This window comes from Phoxinus phoxinus (assembly GCF_949152265.1).
Source record: "Phoxinus phoxinus genome assembly, chromosome: 16".
In the NCBI taxonomy this organism is placed as follows: domain Eukaryota; kingdom Metazoa; phylum Chordata; class Actinopteri; order Cypriniformes; family Leuciscidae; genus Phoxinus; species Phoxinus phoxinus.
The window spans coordinates 8,939,075-8,960,382 of NC_136891.1; the positions used below are offsets into that span (position 1 = coordinate 8,939,075).

General features: G+C 35.9%; 1 protein-coding gene across 1 annotated transcript in view; it reads right to left on the reverse strand.

Moving 5' to 3' along the window:
* aig1 (androgen-induced 1 (H. sapiens)) overlaps window positions 1–14,986 on the reverse strand; it is a 37,824-nt gene extending 22,838 nt beyond the window's left edge. The window contains exons 1-3 of the mRNA XM_079639599.1: window positions 14,634–14,986; window positions 9,166–9,321; window positions 3,774–3,875 (exon numbers count right to left, since the gene is read on the reverse strand). Coding sequence (XP_079495725.1) covers window positions 3,774–3,875; window positions 9,166–9,321; window positions 14,634–14,774 — 399 coding nt within the window. The 5' untranslated portion in view covers window positions 14,775–14,986. The remainder of the gene's footprint in view (window positions 1–3,773; window positions 3,876–9,165; window positions 9,322–14,633) is intronic.
* Between the last annotated feature and the right edge of the window lie 6,322 nt (window positions 14,987–21,308).

Genomic DNA, 21,308 nt, shown 5'->3' on the forward strand with positions numbered 1-21,308 from the left:
CATGTGTATGTATTCTAAATAGATTGTACTGAATGTCAACTTGCTTATTTTACTCAAGATAAGGATTTATTAAGTCCACATGTCATGGAAACAAGAAATATGCTTCTAACCATAGCTCGAGAGCTGTTATTCCAAACATACAACTTTGTGATGCTGTTTGCGAATGTTCGTTAGAACTATGGTTTCGGGAAACACCGACTTGTTGAACTATGCTGATAACGACGGAACTTGCGACCATAGTTGGCTAACGACGCTTTTGGGAAACGCACCCCTGATAACGACGGAACTTACGAATATAGTTGGCGAACGTTGCTTTTGGGAAACACAACCCAGACCGGGTCAAGTTGGACTGGTTACATTTGGTGCCGTGACCGGGATGGGAGTGAGGTTTACACCAACACATTATATAATATAGGATAATAAAACCAAGTATAAGACAAATACAAAATGACACAAAATTAAGTATACAGTCGAATGCAAGTGAGAAAAGACGTTTTCAATAAGCGATGAGCTGCAACAGAGAACCTCCTTTTGATTTTAGACAAGACTTGGGAATAGTTAACTGAAGCCCTTGTACAGATCTTAATGGCCTAGACTCTAGAGGATATATGTTGCTCAAGAAGTTAACTAATATAACTGGGTGCCAACTGACCTAAAATGGGATACTTGCATAAAAAGTCCCGTTCTCTGTGGCAGCAATGGTTTTGAAACTGTTAGTCAGTCATAAATATTGATGACATTCTCTTTGAACTTACTGCATGATTAATTAGCAGAACGAAGTGCGTTCAAGGTCACGCTGTGGAAAAGGAATTGCTGTGTATCGTGTTTGTTTCCCTCGAACAATTAGCAGTGTGAATAAAAGAGCGACTGAGAACTTGGGGTTGTTTACCACAGGTAATCAGTCATAAAAGCCCCCGTGCACAATGACCTGTATCGTTTAAAAGCTACCGTGAACCTACACGCTGAATTAAATATGAGGAAAGTTAACGCTAAGAGCTCAGACTGAGCAATACGTAGGCTAGTCCAGAAAATACCTTCACGTGGGAAGTCGGCCTCTCTGGTTCTTTTGTACTTTTATTTTGAGATGTGCAGCAGTGGTGTTTTTTCTAAGTAGGTGTAAGATGTTTATTTGTGGTACGCATTTGGAGCGAGTGGCTTTGAACGTGGGGGCTGCTCAGCGGGAGGCCACTGGCATTAACATTAGAGCAGCGCAACGCTCTTCTGACAGGCCTCTCTCTGCAGGCGGAGTAATCACAAAGCAGAGACAGGATTATTGTCACAGATACTTTAACGCAGGTAAACTGCCTCCCGATGATGCCATGAAAGTTTAGTAGTGGCCTCTTTAAGTCCTATTGAAGCGGCTCTGTTTCGATTGTTATCACCACATTATGAGTCTTGATAGGCTTGCCAAATATACAACAACGCTGTTGACAGCTTCAAAACAGGGAAAATGTCCTCTCCCCTGTCACTTTGGGGAAAGTATTGTTTTTGTTTTGTTTTATCTTTTCATGTCACTTCCTGTCTGCACTTAAAGAGGCAAAGTTTTTAAATTCTAGTGATGTGATTAATATTCACAATTTTTTGCATGTGTCTACATTTATCTAGAAAGTCCCTGACAGTTTCAAAGGACTTTGTAGATATGAGCTGTATGCACCAGCATAAATATAAATATGTCTAGTGTATTCAAATACAGTGACTTAAAAGGAGCAGTCACCCAGCTCTATTATAGTTTGTTGTGGCCTAATTTCTAAGGAAGCCTGTGAAAAGCAGCCTCTCTCTCTTTCAGTGCATCAAGGTGTAAATGATTCATAAATGCCCTGCTGTGGGGGTTTCACTGACAGGCACATGTATAAATTAAAGATAGATTGATATATCCAAGTTTTTGATACCAATAGACTAAAACAATACAAAACATAATAATAATTATTATTATTATCTTAAAATAATAATTCTCATATAAACATTGTAATCTATTATTTAGTTAATATTATAATTGTGTTGATATAATTTATGATAGTTCAAATATCAATATAATAATTTTAAGAATATTATTAATTACTATTTATTATTTATGGTCTATAAATATATACTATAAATTATAAACGGTCTTCATTTTCTATGTTTTCCATATTTATCTTTTAATATTATACATTTTATTGTTATAATATATGTTAGTTGACATTGTATAATTTAAAGAAAATTATTATTATCATTTTTATTTTTATTTCTATTTATGAAAAAGTTGTTTTGCAGTCTAAATGGTCCTCATTTTTAAAATATTTTTCATATTTATTTTTTCGTGTGAATATTTGTAAAGAATATCTGTCACATTAATAATCTGTCTATCTCTAGAACAAATGCGTAGGCCGCCGCTTTTGATTGTGCTTGATTCTGCCTAATACAGTAACCAGGCTTTAATCACTGTGTCTTTGTCAGAGCAGCCAGTGAACAGAAGGCAGTTGCCATGGCAGCATGGGCAAACAAACAAATGTGGTACCATGGAATGCTTCAAAATATTTACAATGGAGTAACCCTCTTTCGGTCGCAGGCGGGATAATCTGGAACGTTTTGCATAGCACAAATTGTTCTCAGCTGGAAGGTAGTTCTCTCCCGTGGGTCAACCCTCAGCAGCCCCACTGTACTGATCTCTGGCTGGAGAAAACCCTGACTAGCAGGAAAGAGCATTCTCTTCATTGAAAACCCCCAATTACCATTATCAGCTCAACCAATGATGTAAATTTGGGGTTGAACCATGTGATCATAGCTTTTACGTTTGCATTATGTTTTTAATATTTGCATTGCTTTTTCCCTAATGTCTTTGACTAGAACAGACTCTCAACCAATTTTTGAGTCACTCTAACATTAGGGAAAAATGAAGCAAAGAGGAGTAAGTTTTTAGCACATACCTAACAACCAAACCTAAAAAAAGCATGTACTCTCTAATGTGTATTAATGACAAATGTTGAAAGGTTTAAAAACCCTGCGGAAAATCCAATTGCATATGATTTCACAATGCCACTGCACATTAAAGATAGAGGCGATTTCTGATTAGGCTCAAAGGTTACATTCATTTTGATTAATAACCGAGACATGTTTCCCTAGCAACTGCTACGTGTGTTGTCATTGGCCCCGGGCTATACCCAAGTCAACTGAATACATCCTGTGATTAGCGACGACTGAGACATCCAACCACGTTTCCAGTAATAGCCTCATTCTGAGCTGTATTTCCTATCAATCTATCAGAAGCCTCTAGGTCCCAAAACCTCTTTCGTCAAGGCCACTTCAGCAGATTAAAGAAGGATTCAATATGGAAGCGTTTAGGTTATTAAATATTTCTTGTGGAGACTCAAGAGACTAATTGCAGTGAAGTCTTTTCAGTTCTGTAGATACTTTAATGATGCATTAATAACAATATGTTTATGTAAACATTCTTGCTCATTGATGCCAAGAGAGCCACATTTGCTATTTGCTTCTGAAATTACACACCAGACAATAATGCAGCAACACTTCAATTCAGAACACTAGCCTGTCATAAAAACAAGACCTGCCACTTTTTGACCCCACCTTAGAGCTTTTGTTCCAGATGATTGAAATGAACGATTGCACAACAACTGCCATTTTCACATCTGATGTCAATGTGGCACAAGAGATTATTAAAAACAAAATGTGCTTTTTCTTTTGTTCCTGTCTGAGAGTGAAATATATTTACAGTCTTGTACTTTCAAAAAAAAAAAAAAAAAAAAAGCAAAACAAAAAAGCAATTGCCTACTCACCATGCCATGGTTCAGCCACTGTGGTATAAAGTTGTCCAGGAGTCTTGGGTAAACCAAATCTCTGTCATATAGGTAAAGAGCCCAGAACATAGTCACCACAAACTGTAAAACGAAAAGAAATAAGAAACTGATAAATAATCATCAAATCACAAAAAGCTAAAACATATTCCGTTAGCAGTTTGAGTTCATTTTATCACAATATAATTTTTTACTTTTTATAGTAATTTTTTTTATAGCAATTCCTTAATATTAATGACATGAGTAGACTATATGGTATGTGATATGTCCAAATTCCTGCATCAAAATACAAATATTTTTACATCATGATACATATATGACATGATATAGTTGTTTTAGCTGAAATTTTAAAATTACCCCAAAATTACTTTATTACTATTGTGTATTTATGTGTATTGTATATTATTTTTGGATAATTCAGTTAACTAAATAGACTCTTCGTCTTGTTTGCTTATTATAAATACTTGTATGTGTGAATATATGTGTGTGTGTATATATATATATATATATATATATATATATATATATATATATATATATATATATATATATATTATATCTCAAATATAAAAATTATATATATATATATTATATCTCAAATATAAAAATTATATATATATAATATAAAAATAATATATATATAGTATGTGTATATATTTATTTTCTATATCACATTTTATTTATTAAAAATAAAAAGGTAATATAAATGTTTATATATATATATATATATATATAAACATTTATATAACCTTTTTATTTACTTTTTTTATATTTATTATAAATAAAATGTGAATATACATACATCTGTGAATGCTGTTTTACATTTTTTAAATCATGCTGCAGATATATATATATATAAAACATATACTTGTATGTGTATATATTTATTTTCTATGTCACTTTATTTAAAAAAAAACTTTTAATGTATGTGCATATATATTTATTTTATATATTATATTTTAATTTCATTTTTTATATTTATTATAGAATGTGAATATACATACACCTGTGAATGCTTTTTTTTATTATATTTTTTTTTTATCATGCTGCAGATATTGTGTGGGATAAACAGTAAAGCAGTATATAATTCTACTGTCACATTGCCAATACCACACAGCTCTGCTCCTAAACATGCTAAGTGGACATGTTTGTGATTATTCCTGAGCTGTATGGCTAAGAATCAACAATGCTAAAGCTCTTTCATAATAGCATTGTATGATTTAGCACAGGCTTTACAATAACACTTGATTCTTGTATGTCTAGTATGTCACATGTCAGCCATCTCAGACATGGACTTTCTTGAAATGAGCTCAAAAAGGGAAACTGCAACTATATATTATCTTCAGAGAAACTTCATAACTTTTTAAGACCTCTCTCCCCACAAAGACTTTAAATTGAGCCCATTCCTCGCCCCCAGATTCCCAGCAGGTCTTCGGGCAGACTGCCTAACTCCTGCCTCATGCCGGCACATCTCATTATGCTGAAAAGTCTAACTTGTCCAATATCCTCTTTGATTCCCCATCTACAGGACACAATCTCTGCGCAAAAACCTGACAAGCACTAAAACCAGCCATGAGCACAGCGAACCAACACACAGAGCTCATATTTTCATATCAGTATACCATAATTAATCCCTGAGAGCTGACTACTTCTTCCTTGCTTTTATCCAGCACTTACTTGGAGCTACAGATGCTTTCTGTGAAAAAGGACAGTGTTAAGATGATGAAGGGCATCACACACGCTGTTAAATAACAGGCACGTTGGTGTGGAGCGTGCAGGCCTTGTGAAAGAGCGTTTGAAGTCCCAGGCTCTCCGAGAAGGAATTTCACTTCCCCTGCTGTAATCCTGAACTGCTCAAATGTATTTGCATTAATGGGTCTCATTTATGGGCGTGACAGATTTCTGTTTAGTTTGGGTGTCTCCGATTATTTTGCAGGATTCTTGTTTCCAGTAAGGGCTTGGATGATGCTCACCGTACCCAAATAAACGGGCGGCACTGTGAGGATAGGCCTTGTGAAAGGATCTGTTGTGCTTTTGAAGCATATTTCAAGTAAACGTTGGGCTTCACAAGCGCAAGTTAAACAAATTCACTGCCGGACAGGTGGTTTATTTGGATTTGCCCGTTCCATGCACTCTCATTGGACACTGTGGATGAACCATAGCACACGGCAAACTTTTACCTCTATTATCCAGACAACCTGGACTGGAGACTTCATCCTGTGGCCTGCCTGACATACAGTATAGACTAAGGTTGATAGGCAGATGGAGCAGAATTCGGTCCCATTGTATTACACGCCACTAATAGGTGTCGGGAAATGACCTGGCTAAAGCTAACAAAGTATGCATATCACTCAAACACAGTAGAGCCCGTTTCCCAACGTCAGCACTAATGATGCTCATTGTGATGGCTGTAAGCTGAGCATGCCCACTGCCCAGCTCTTACACTGAGGGCCAGGGCAAAGTCAAGCATCTATTTCGTCTTTGTATCATGGCTGTCTGGCTTCTAAGTTTTTTACAAGCTAACAAGAGAGCATCTTCTGTCTGGCATCTCGTTAAGCCCCGCTGAGAATCTGCAAGTGCAAGTTCTGCAAATATCCACAGAATGATGCAACGGTCAATACTGCATGTCTATATTTATTATATTAAAATCGTATATTTATATTGTATTTAAAAAATTTAAATATACATTACATACACTGTTGGTGTCACAAAGTGTCACATGACCTTTCAGAAATCATTGTAATAGTTCTTTCAAATACAGTGAATGCTGTTGTTTTGAACTGTCCATTTTTTCAAAGAACCCTGAAAAAATGAACCATGGTTTCCAGCAAAAAGCAGTTTTCAACATTGCTAATAATAAGAGCCGTTATTAATAATTGAGCACCAGTAATAATTGAGAATTGAGAAGCAAATCAGCACATAACAATGATTTCTGAAGTATCATGTGACACTGAAGACTGGAGTAACAGCTTTGAAAATTCAACTTTGCCATTGCAAGAATAAATTACATTTTTAAATATATTACAATAGAAAAAGTTATTTTAAATTCAGTAATAATATTTCACAATATTACTGTTTTTACTGTATTTCTGTATTTTTTGACCAAATAAATGCAGCCATTTAGACTTCTCATTAAAAATTTTTTTTTAAACTTGTAGAGTTTATTTCTAAATATAATATAAACACACACAGATGACCTTTAATATAAACATAAAAATAAGCTATTATCAATGTTATGTATATTTGTTTTTAAATGTTTAGCAGAATTCCCCCCAAAAAACGGTAAGGAAAATTATGAAAGAAAGTGCTGATTTAGTCTGGTCATCAGATACTTGCACACTTCAGAGAATTTATTTAATATTTCCACACTTTGCTTTGTTTATATTAAGAGAAAAGTTATATTATTAGTGCTCCCTTGCAACGTAAGGAGATTGCCTGTGTCTCTTTCATTCAAATAAAATGAGTCGATTTTCTTTCCACTTAAGGGTTTAAGTCACTTTGACACTGTCATTTGACATCTTAAACTCTTCACTAACATTGTGCCATGCAATATTAAAACCAGAAATATTTGTGAGCCCAATTTAAATATTTTCCGGACGCACACAAAACAGAAACAACACAGTGTTTCCTTCTCCACTTTGCAGGACGGGATTTTATTGCACAGCTGATTTTGTAGCAGTGTCAGATAGATGACAGGGGATTTGCAAAGCAAATGAGATGTACATTTAAGACAATGCGTATTGGTGTCTGTATAGTCCCCTAATGCAAAGCAGCATGTGTTGATGTGTCCAGATATAGTGGTATATGCTATACAGATGCTGTCTGACCTGAACTGCAGGTTTACCTTTTAAGGAATGCGATGATTCACTGTTTTGATGCTCTAAATACAGATCTAAAGGCACCTTGTGTTTATTCTGCCCTACAAAACACTGTCAATGTTTGAACTGGATTGCACATATGCTAATCCATAACTCTGGACAATGCTGTTGATTTTATGTAATATGTATCTTGTGTTTGTTATTATTTTTTAAGGAAAAGTAATAGTTTTATTCAAGAATGCTCTGGAAGAGATTAGTTATCATTGTACAAGCAGGATGTGGCATTTGGTCGTTGTCCCGCCCCTCCTCCACTGTGATTCGACGGCTGGGTAAAAAGTGACAGTGTTGAGCGCTGCATGTGTTTTACCCAAAGTTGAACATTCTTCAACTTCAAAAAACGTATAGCACTTAGAGTCCCGCTACTGTGTTTAAAAAACGCTGCGCTCCCATTGAAAACATTCGGGAAAAAATACACTAGCCTCGGGGGAAAAATGCTTTGGTGGACACACGGCCTAAAATATGTTCTTTTAAACTTTCTATTAATCATTTAAGAGTCCTGAAAAAATGTATCATGGTTTCCACAGAAATATTAAGCAGTCAAACTAGTTTTCAAATATGATAATAATTAATTTTGTTTCTTGAGCACCAAATTAGCATTTCAGAACGAATTATGCAATGTATTAAATATACTTTAAAATATAATTTTACAATATCACTGTATTTTTGATCAAACATGGTGAAGTGAACATATGATACTTTTTTCAAAAACATTAAAAAACTGTACCGACCCCAAACGGTTGAAACAAAGTGGCATTGAAAATTGCTAAGTTGCAAAAATATTAAAACATTGCTACTGCATTTGCAGCAAGCAGTATTTTACCTTAGCACCCTCTATAAATGTGCTCAATACACAACCCTCCTTTCTTAGATCCTGTGAATGATTTCTCCAAACAAGTTTTGAACAGTGGCCTCTGTTTTCCTGTGGTTTCAGACATCTTAATGTCAATGACATGTGTGGGAGGGGAAGGGCAGCTTCAGACAAAGTATTGCATTCATGTTCCGTTACAGTACTGTTTTTTTCTTTCCCACACTTTAACAATTGAACTTGATGGCTCAGAGAGTTTACGGGAGGTTCACACACTTTAAACTAACCGCACTAAGTCACCGCCAGCCAATTACTTTTTCTTATTTTCTGTATACAAAAACAGCAATGTTTGCATATATGTACGGCTTATATAAAAGCTGAAACTTTTCCAAACTTTAGTTTAGAAAAAGCTAAAACGCTAGGCTAGATTGTTTTTGCACTGAAATAATCTTGATCACTGCATTATTTTACTTTAAAAATTGGCCATATTGGTGTTTTTATTCAATTTCAATCCAATTGTCAGTGTTGATTCTAAGCATTGATGTTATCTGAACATCAACATATCCTTACTGAGCCAGCAGCTCTGCTCATAATCTCCGGATGTAGGCCAACAAACACAAATAAAGGGTATTTTTGTGTCAGTTAGTGTACATATGCAAAATTAGAAATCTGATTGGTGATTTATACGTACCACACCCACGGGAAAGGCCAGAACAGCCATCATCCAGTCTCGTAAGCCAATCAGCTTCCTCAACTGTCTCTCTTGCTCCATACTGGCACTGCCTTTTGTCAAAAGGCTTGAGAGGTCCGTCAGGACACACACTCCAAAGAACACTGCCTGAATGACCTGAGATAGAGAATCATAAAATACTGGTTAGGAAAGCGTAATGTAGTATACCTACAAAAGCGGGCAGATTTGACTTTTAAAGAGTACCGGAAAACCATAGTTAAAGGAACACTCCACTTTTTTTGGAAATAGGCTAATTGTCCAACTCCCCTAGAGTTAAACGGTTGAGTTTTACCGTTTTCGAATCCATTCAGCCGATCTCCGGGTTTGGCTGTAGCTCTTTTAGCATAGCTTAGCATAGATCATTGAATCTGATTAGACCGTTAGCATCTCTCTCAAAAAAATGACCAAAGAGTTTCGATATTTTTATGTCTAGGAACTATACTCTCATTCCTGCGTATATAATCAAAGAACTGTGCTGCCGCACCAGCAGGCGCAATGCTATTACAAACTTAGTGCCTGTCTGTCACGTTGGAAGTTACCGAGCTGGGGACTATTTTCAGGCGGCTCGTAATATCATTGCGCCTGCTGCACCCATGGTACGGCAGCACAGTTCCTTGATTATTACGCAGGAATGAGAGTATAGTTCCTAGTCATATTGGCCTAAAAAATCGCAACTTTTAATTTTCTGTCGGTCTTAGTACACAATGTAACTACAGAAGAGTCAAGTTTTAAATAGGAAAAATATTGAAACTCTATGGTCATTTTTTTGAGAGAGATGCTAACGGTCTAATCAGATTCAATGATCTATGCTAAGCTATGTTAAAAGTGCTACCGCCAGACCCGGAGATCGGCTGAATGGATTCGAAAACGGTAAAACTCAACTGTTTAGGGGAGTTGTAAAATGAGCCTATTTCCAAAAAAAGTAGAGTGTTCCTTTAAGTAAAAGTAGAGATACCTTACAGCAAAAATGACTTGTACAATTTACAAGTCACCAATTTCAATACGACTTGAGTAAAAGTCTTAGGCCTGTCTTTACAGACAGGACTTAGATTGAGCCAGGATTAGGCCATAGTTCACTTAGAACATTTAAGTAGCATTTCTAAACGTGCCTCAGCAACAAAAAAACATTATTGGTGTGCATCTTGATTTTACTCGTACTGAATGTAGGCTCAAAGATGCAATAGTCCTCAACACCTAAGAGACATGCCAGTGAAAAACAAGAAAAATATGTTCAATCATATGTTTCTGCTAAAATCAAGATCAAAAAGTCAAAAAGAACACTCAATATTAAAATAAATCAAAAAAGAACACTCAATATTACAATAAATCAAAAAGAACACTCAATATTACAATAAATCAAGGTCGACAACAGCTTCTTAAAAGTCTACAAACACTCAAGTCTCAGTTAAGCTAAAAAAGGACATAAGTAAACCAATATCCTTCAAAAAGGTATTTTCAATATAACAGATACATGAAATATTAAGTAAAATTAAATATTCAAAGCCTACTTTCACTGGATGTGCTGGTTTTGGCCTCACCCCCGGCCGCAGCCATGTTCTCATCTCATAAATGAAACACCTGCGATTCAGTTACTACTCACTAATACACTCACATTCACGTAAAGTAGCCTTGTGGACAAGTTTGGGTGAGTAAGAAGGGCGAAACGCACAAGATATAGTACATTCAATGCCCTTTAGATGGCAATATCACTTCTTTGTAGCAGAAATAAACTGCTGAAGAAAAAGTTAGGTGCCATGCAAAATGTAATGGCCTGGTACTGTGCGATTTCGGCTGTCCTATAGGATCATTACAAATCACACTGTAAGACATGGATCTAGTAAACTTGAGTACGACATGTATAGACTGTGGGATGATCACACACAGTGAATCATAGGCTACGACGCAAGTTAGTATAGATTAATAAAACATCATGCGCTAGTGGTAAACAAATAGAGCAAGAGGAATCACACTTTGTCAATTGAGTATTTATGTGCATTGAAAAAAAGAAGAGGAAGCGAAAGAGGAGAATATGGACGCTTGAGGCAAGTAGTTTTAAGTTGTAGTTGATCAATACGCCATTTCATGTTGCGGTTTTTATTGGCTAGTCAGTGGACGTAGGTCGTAGCAACAAACACACGGTGAGATGATCATGCTACATTTCTGAGACTGTCAGAATTATCTACAACAGTCGTCTTTGAACCTCTCTCACTGTACGACACCGTTTAGGAGCCATGACCACAGAAATTGCCACGATTGATCTTTCATCTGGGACAGCCCAAAATCGTACAATGTGTACCGGACATAACTCATTACTAATGTATTGGACTACATATACTTATTTAAAAATGTAATTAAGTAGCAGTGGTACTTGAGAATATTTTTCAAGTTTATCTTTACTTTTCCTTCACATTCCAAACTTTTAACTCCCCAACATTTCATAAAAACGTGCCTTTCCTCGTTATTTTATTCATGAACAATGTGATTCTTTCAAATAACCTGTTAAATCGGTTTGCAAATCTCAAAGAACAATTCATTTCTGAATTGGACCAAACCGATTGCATCTGTTCTTTAGTCAACAACTGAAATATCAAGTCTTGCTCAAAATGATCCAAGAATGGCAGTTTGTAGAAAATGAAATATTTATTTTGGTTTGAGGAAATTCAAACTGTATATTTAGAGGCCCTTACTGAAGAGAGCAGGTAAAGCTTGTTTTATTCTTTTTTATTATTATAAATAAATAAATAAAATTTCCTTTTTTTGTAAGGCCTCTCATTGACATACAAATCAAAGCTGTCTTTTAAAAGGAACACAAGAGGGAAGTTGAAGAGAAACTTGATGAAAGCAATGCATTCATCTTTGGTAGTCTGAAAATAGAATATGAGTATTTCTAAGTGCCGTCATTTTTCAAGAGCAAACAAACTCACATCACAGAAAACAGAACAATATAAAGATACAGTTGAAATGCTTTAAAATGTTACAATGGATGACAGGCCGCAAGAAAACTGGCGTTGAAATGATTTCATACACAACCTTTCCTCCATAACCTATTTCTCGTCTTAAGCTAATATGTCTTTTTTTAGTCCATTTTCCATTAGTGAACATTCGTGATGAGAGTGTTAGGAGATTGCTTTGACATTAATTTACGATGGAAAGACATTATGGAATTATGAGGGTTTCTTTATTATATCTCCTCCACAGATATCCAACATGCAAAAAAGTCTCCCATTAATACACTCTTTAATATTTCATTCCTCATTATCTTTCTGCTCCTAAATTTGTTTCCTGGTGTCTGAAGGCAGGAGAAACCCTGCTAAGGCTTCATATAAATGTTCGATTTGTCTAAAACCAATCTTTTATCGGAAAAGTCTTAAATCCCTATTACCAGCCCCCCTAAAATGATCTATTTTTCTTACTCTACCCTAACTAATGCTTTCGAGCTTTACTATAGCTGAGCTAAAAATGGACGTTGTTCCTTTTCTCACATCATTTGAGAGTTAAAAAGCAGCCTCGGTACGAGGACATAAAGCCAAAAGAAGCATAAAATCATTTATTAGCTATACAAAGCCTTAATTTCTGCTTATAAACAACCACAAGGATTCCTGGATTAAGATTCAAGTCTCCATGAAATCTAGTGAATTGCTTGTTTGAGGCTGGGAATAATAATAATTGGGCTAGGAAACCTCACTTCTTATCAGACAGACTGCTAGTATACTACAGTTGCTTGCAAAACAGTCCTACTAGCCCTGCATTCATGTTGAAATAAATGTCATAAAACTATGCACTTGTATTTGTTCTGACGCTATGCATTCAAATGCATCCTTTCAATTTATAATTAGTTGCAAAGCAATTGCAACATAGCAACTGCTCTCTTAAAAATATAGACTGCCTTTCATCACAGTAATGACTAATGACACACTCAGAAAAACCTGTGCATCTGTGCTAATTAAACTCTGCTAATTAATCCATGGGTATCTCATTGTCAGATCACTGAAAGCTTTCGGCCACACTTGACCAGACACTTTATGTTCAACACCAAGAGCTCAACTCTATGCCAGGCTCCTCGAGTGTCCTATATTGTGACAATGGAAAGCCCAATCTAAACCCCTAAATTTAATAATTAACGAGGCCTGATGAAAACATAAATGGCTGAAATCAAAGTGGCGCATTTAGCACAATGGTAGTTACTTGGAGTGTTAATAAATATAACAATGCCATCACAGTGGAGTGCATGTGGATATTACAGTGCAAGTATTTGATTCAGACGTACTTGCATTTCTGCGCCAAGATGAGATAATCTGCCTTTCTGAATGTGACATGTGTTTATCGTCTGTTCTAATATTAGTTTCACACAGCCAGGTTGATTGGTGTCAGAGGTCCTTAAATGCTGTCATAATTCATCTGAACACTATAACACAAAGCAGCACAAACAATAAATCACTTCCTTATCTCTCAGTTTAAAGTGAGTCCAGTTCCTCTGTGTTTACCGACAATGAAAGAGCTGTTACATTAATATAAGTGTCACTGCGTTATTAAAAGTATGAAAATAACAATGTATTTTCAATGCATAAAACAATTTTGCATGGAATTTGAACAGTAATGGTACATTAAAGTTGTGAGTCAATAAGATTTTTAAAATGCTTTTGAAAGAAGTTTCTTTTGCAGGCTGCATTTATTTGATCAAAATACAGTAAAAACAGCAATATTATGAAACATAGTTTATATTTTTTAATTTTAGTGCAGTCACTAGAGAGCTAGAGAAAACATCATAACAAGTGTTATGAAACATCTACAATAATCCGAACACATCTGTATGTGAGATTATTCCCAGACAAGAATGAAAAAAATAGCAAACAGTGCACTCGAACAGATGTGCAAATGTGAAGTTGTGTATAACAAAACAACTTTTATTGCTATTAAAAAATCACTGTTCGAAAAAAGGGGGAGAAAATGGGCTGTTTATGTGGAAAACATGAGTCACTGGCTCACAGACTGTCATAACAGTCAATGTGTATGTGTGTGTGTGTGTTCAGATGCTGGTGCACACTGCCATAACAAAAGACAAGGTTGCTGCTATTTATACTTCAAAACTGTGTGTATGCATCCTAAAAATTTGTCCTCCTAATTGTTCAGAGAACAGATCATAATTCAGCACAGCCCTTCAAAATAATATTCATTATTAATGAGGATGTGAGATATGAAAATCATGACATCATCGTTAGAGACTTAAAAAGTCATTACGTCATGTGATTAACTTCTAATGATCAGTAAATATGACGTAAGACAATTTGTGGTGGCGTTTGTACTCCCTTTTGTAGGAACCTGGCATATTTCAGCATAACAGGGGCCTGTCTACGAATGTAATGCATTATGGAGATCTCATATGATATATATAATCAGGCACTGCATGGGAACGATGCACATGCACTTACCAAATCTATGAACGTAAGAAACTTCCAGCTACCGCCGTATGTTTGATGCGCGGGCATGTCTATGGCTTTGTAATTGCAGAGGATAGAAAAATAAGAGAGGAGTATCGCTACTCTGAGGATCTGTGATGGGATGAGCGCCATTTTCCTTCCCCCGTCGTATTTCCGTGTCAGGGAAATATCCTGTTGACAGAGGGATGCTGTTATTCGGTGGGGAGGAGGAGAGGGTCGCGCGGATCCGTGCGAGACGTTGGTGGAGGCGGCGGATGTGCGCGAGAGGTTGTTGCTATAGGAACAAGCATCGCTGCATGTGCATAGCAGCTCGTGCGTCGCTGTTCTTTGTGCTCGCGCATGCCCATTGTGTAGAGGGTTTGGGGGGGTTTGTCGTTTTTCGTTTGTCTCTCACTTGGCGAATCATTGTCTGGATTTATTTACTGTCCTAGTATAATATTTAGATGAAACGTATAACTTTCTATTTATTCAAGGTCACACTTTTTATACTCGGTGACTATTTCGCAGGTTTGTTTTTATAAGTCATATAGCCTAGCCTACAAAAAAAGAATGTTACAAAAGTGATTGCACATTTCTACCATTATTGGCTGAAATAAAATATTTATTTAATATGATGATAAAGTTAAATGGTCCTAGCTTTTAGTTAAAAACAAAATCACAATAAATAAAAAAAAACACTCATTAGGCTACATTTTCAATAGGCTATCAGGTATAGAAGTTATGAGAATATAATGAAACTATATATTACCTGTTGGGAACATTACTATTTTTAATGTTTTTGAAAAAGGTATTTTATGCTGATCAAGCCTGCCTTTATTTGATCAAAAATACAGGAAAAAAAACTAATATTGTGAAATATAAGGCTATTACAATTTTATTTTATTTTTTTATTTTATTTCTGTGATGCAAACTGAATCTTCATCAGCCATTACTCCAGCCTTCAGTTTCACATGATCCTTCAGAAATCATTCTTATATACTGATTTGATACAGTTATTATCAATGTTGGAAACAATTGTGCCGCTTAATATTTTTTTATGACCTGTGCTGTTATATGCTTTTCATTATTAATTGATGAATAAAAAGTTAAAAAGAACATGAATTTATTCAAAATAGAAATCTTTTCTAACAATAGAAATCTTTACTATCACTTTTTTAAATCAATTTATCACATCCTTGCTGAATAATAGTATTTATTTATTTCAAAATTAAAAAAGAAAAAAAATACTAACCCCAAACTTTCGAAAGGTACTGTATATTGTCACAAGCGATTTCTATTTTGAATAAATGTTGTTCTTTAAAAAAAAAAATATATATATTTATCAAAGAATCCTGAAAAAATTATCACAGATTATTAAAAACATATTAAGCAGCACAACTGTTTACAGCATTGATAATAAATCAGCATATTAGAATGATTTCTGAAGGATTATGTGAAGACTGGAGTAATGGCCGATGAAAATTCAGCTTTGCATCACAGAAATAAATAATATTTTAAAGTATATTAAAATTGTAATAATATAATGATATTTTTCTGTATTTTTGATCAAATAAATGCAGGCTTGTTGAGCTTAAGAGACTTCCAAAAACATTAAAAATAGTCATGTTTTCAAACTTTTGACCGGTACTAACCATTTAAAAACATAACCCTTTCTCACCTAGCCATTTTGAACAATATTACTGTAACCTATAATTGCCCATTTGAGTACATCACTGTTTGAGAGATGTCATACAGTAGCAGACACAAAAAATGTGCCCCTGTAAAACTTACATTATGATACAACTAGGCAGCCAAAGAGGTTTACAGTGGAAAATCCCTTGCCACAGGCAATGGTTCCCAGAACTCGCCATTAAGAGGATGGAGGAATGAGGATTAAAAAACGACTGCCTCCACTAAAAGCAGCATTGCAGGGTCCAGTGTGATTCCTGACCTATACGTTCTCGTCTAAGATCATCCCTATATTATTTTAGACAGTTTAATGTTTTTTTGTTTTTTTTTAGATCAAGGGATAACCTGCATAAAATACACAATTTTAGTCAACACATTTCAAATAGCGTTATGAAACTGGACAATTTCATGTTTGGACTTACTGTCACTCACATCACATGCCATATTATCTCAGCCAAATCCACTTATTACCAGCATGTTATTGCTTTTTTATATATATATTAAGCACACCAGGTCACTGAAGATGATGTGTGTACGATCCTATTTTTTTCCTCTGAAATATTCAAAACCTCATATTTATCTAACTCGACCTAAGCCCCATGAGCAAAATGAAAAAACGCAAAGAAAATACAAGGCACGCTGACTGCTGTGCAGGCTCTTCACCTACTGTGGGGTTTGATGGGGTCTGCCAGAGTGCAGGAGAGCTCCGCAGCTTGTGGTTAGCTGTGGGAGCGTGCAAGAGTTTCCAGAGCTGAGGAAGCTTGTTCACAGTAAGTGCACTTGAGTGAGATGTGTGTGGTTCTAGATGAGTGCGCCCACCAGCAACCCAAAACTTCATCTCATTCCGTTGGCCCCAAGCTCTCTGACATAGGAAGCTCAGATTTCATGTCCAAAATATGTGCAAGAATAGATATTATTGAAATGTGTTTATTAGCATGCCAAAATTCTTGAAAACACAGATTAGGTGGCCCATCTCACACTTGAAAAACATGCTTGCTAAGTAAATAAGGGTAGTGTAGTTAGTCCAGCCAATCTATTTTATTTTGGTTTTGGTTTTCTTGGGGTTTATTTTGCGATAATGACTGGATGATTGTACATTATACGCCTTAAATATATAAGTTGAAATTATATATTTTACCTGTATATTATCTTGAGACTTCCACTAAGAAAAAACTCTATTAATGTGCAGCCTAGCAACAAGACAAACAATATTACTGTAATTGTACTGAAGCCCTCTTCAGTGTTACTGTACAATCTATTTTTCAATGCAATCGGTGTACGTAAGATAGCACAATTTGAGCTTGGAATTAAACAAGAACGTGTCTGCGGTGTGATACAAGAGATATGAAAGTAGAACCGGTTCACTTATCATAAGAGCAGTCTGAAATAATAGCAATTAGCAAGCGCATCTTTTGAAGCCAGGGGAGTGAGGTTAACACACACAGCTCTTAGTCTACGTCCATTACACTCACCCTCACTCCCATCTGGGTCATGGCACCAAATCGGCCCACTCCGAGCGGGATTCGAACCGTGGTCTTCGGCATGGAAGGCGGGCGTGCTATCAAGGATGCTAAAGACCGTAGCCGCTTGCATCAGTCACTAGAATGCCTCTTGAGGCCAGGGGAGTGAGGTTTACACCACAGACCTTTCTGGCCTACGTCCGTTACACTAGCATGCAGTTCGTAACCAAAAGCGAGTACAGTATGTGCTGGCTAAACGCTTGCGGCTACATTCGCATGCTCGGTTTAACTATGCTTCCTTGTGTAGTACCGACAGACGGTTTCCACATTCTAATTCTAAAATGCTACTTCTGACAACACGGCAAATGGATGAGGCCAGAATTATCATGACTGAGGTGATCTTTTTGGAACATTCTCTCTAAATCACTGAATGTCACGATTAACCAATCATGTGTGCCAGAGAGCTGCGTAAAACTTTGTATTTTTCAAAGTAATGCAACACCAAACATGTGTATAATGAATTAATGAAGAAATACTGGCTTTTTTGAATGCAGTAGAAAAAATAAGCAGTGACTGTGGAGAGGCCTTCTGAGGTGAAGGAGTTGTGGCTTGTAAGGCTGGCCTACTCTGGTTTCTATATGTCTCTTTAGATTTTCTATTAACTCAAGAAAGTTCATAGCCTAGCTTACAGCCAATAAATGTGCAATGGCAACCATCATTCAACCACATTTGAAAAGAGAGTTTAAGGCACTGAACCGCAAGTTTTAATGCAGTTCACAGGCAGCGCGTAGAGCAATATATCTGTCTTTTGGATACACTATCATCATGGTTGGAGTTGTGTGGGGAAAGTCATGTTAATCTCTTTCCCCTTTATCAATCTCTGGTCAGGTCTGCAACAAGATCCCATGTAATTAGGGCGAGTTGCCCTTACGTACGTATACCAGCATGACATTGTGGCAAAGTGCACTGTTACAGACAATATCAGTGTCTCATTAAAATGTTGTTTTGTTTACAACAACATAATGCTATGGACTAAATACTGGAGTGGGCACTGATGTTTGGACTTGTTTGCAGACATCAAAGTCTGCCCAATCAATCTAATGAAGAGAGCGAACGCACACATCTGCTCGCTCACCCGCCTCCTGCTTACCTTTGTCCTGGTTCTGCCAATTAGATGTCCCTTCTCAGAAACCTCCCACTCTAATCCCACGGATAATGAGGAAATATTATTCATTCATTACAATTGCCTCCAGATTCAAATTTGGTTTCATAACTGTCCTATGGTTAATCAGAAAACTATTTAGAACAAGATTATGAGCTTTTTGGATGGAGGATGGCAGCTTCGGCGTCACATTGGAGACTCAGGTGCTTTTTTAAATTCCAGTTCAATTCCTGAATTTGAATTGAGGTAGCAAAGAGAATTTGAATTTGAATATCAATAAGTATAAAATGGATTGAAATTTGATTGAGCAACACTGTTTTCAACACTGATAATAAAAATAACCTAAATCAGATATAAGAATGATTCAAATAGGTTCAAATTAAATACAGTTATTTTAATTGTAATAACATTTCACAATATTACTGTTTTTACTCTATTTTTGATTTGAAAAAAGGCACTCTTTTTGAGTACAAGAAACTTCTTTTAAAAACTGACCCCAAAATTTTGGGGGCAGCAGTGTAGAATGTTATATTTGAAATGCCACCAAATTTCTATAATTTGTATGCACGTCATCATAAAAAAAAATATGTGGACCAAGTTGGAAGAACACTTTGTTTCCCAGAATGCATCAGCTGTGTTGACTTTCTATGAACTACAATTTAGAAAATTCCTATTCCTGTTATTCCCATTCCAATTCAACTTCCTGTGATATGTTGCTAATTCAAACTCCCATTTATGATTTATGAAAAGGTGCCAGTTCTTCAATTCTGAATTTTCCACAACCCTGCAGGTCTGCATCCTGTATCTTCCCTCCTTCTCATGGCCCATTTGCTTGAGAATGAATGATGCACGCGGTGTGGTTTATGATGGTCCCTCTGGACTTCGAGATTTGAGTTTTTGTTTACTGTGCCGGTGGCTTTCATCATCATCTTAACATGCAATAAATGATACAGCGTGTATAAAACGGTCACCAAGAGCAATGGGGTTTCTGTAGTCACACCACACATTCCATATCATTACTGTTTATGGTCTACGGTCACAGTCTGTCCAAATATACAGATCACACATACACACCTGCTGAGATATTTCAAGCACAAGGTGTGTATCTATAATGGAGAGGTGTGAAAAGACAGATGGTCGGTGAGAGGTTTGCAAACACTTTCGCTGGTTTGGTGATGAATGTGAGTAAAAAAGACAAACATCCAAAATGACAACCCAAGAGTTGGGCAAACAGAATTATGAGCAATAATAACATGCAGATGTGACGACCGAATAAGAATAACTCAACTAACTCACCAATTTCCATTACCTGTTCTCAACAGGTCACTCGCCAGTTTAGAAATAAAGCAAAAATATTTTTTAAATGCATTTATTGGCTTTTATTTTTGGCCCCGGAAATCATTCAAGCTGTTAGACTGTTAACTGAAAGTGCGAATAAATCATTCAACTATTAAATAAAATGTTGGGTTGTCTGTGGAAATATATATTTATGATCTTATGAACTCCCGTGTGGTTATATTATTGTCTTGTTTGATATCAGATGCATGCACACTATTTTCATTTAATTAATTTGGTGTTCAGCCAAGAGTGTTATTTTTCTTCATCATGTAGTAGACCTTTTGAATAATATCAGCAGTCACACTTCACTACGACTGTTGTCTTTCATTAAAAGACTTTATTAAGATAACATGCTTTGCATTGACTGTATTCAATGAATCTCACTGTATTTGACAGACAACTAAAAGTCAAAAATGAGGCGATGGCTGTCCTTCCTGATCTGTGGGAAAACATGAGGACAGGATCCATGTGTGCCAAGTCCATCGTGGAAAACATTTGCACTGCCAGGCATCAATGTATTACCGCTTTCTGTCAGTTGTCAACATCAAACGCAAAGCTTCGGTCTCACGGGAGAGAGGAGACTGCAATCACTGTGCTTTTATCTCATGGAAACATGTTAACCGCCTTTTTGCAGGGGCCCCTGTGTGGTTTCCAGGGTCCTGGAAAATGAGATTCTGGGATGAGGTATAGCACACACTGAAAGTCATATTAACCATGAAAAAGAAAGGAATTAGTATAGGCACCAATCTACAGCTACACAATTAGGGGTCAAATAGAATGCTAAGGCATGTGGTGACATAATATCATAATATCATGAGGTGACACACATTATATTATATTATATCATATTATATTATATTATAATAGAAAATTAGTAAAATTCTATTTATTTATTTTTTACTCTCAACGAGGTTGCATTTATTTGATTAAAAAAAGTAACATGGTGAAATATTATAATTGAAACCAACTTTTATCTGTTTTAATATATTTTAAATGTAATTTATTACGGTGATGGCAAAGCTGAATTTTCAGCAGCCT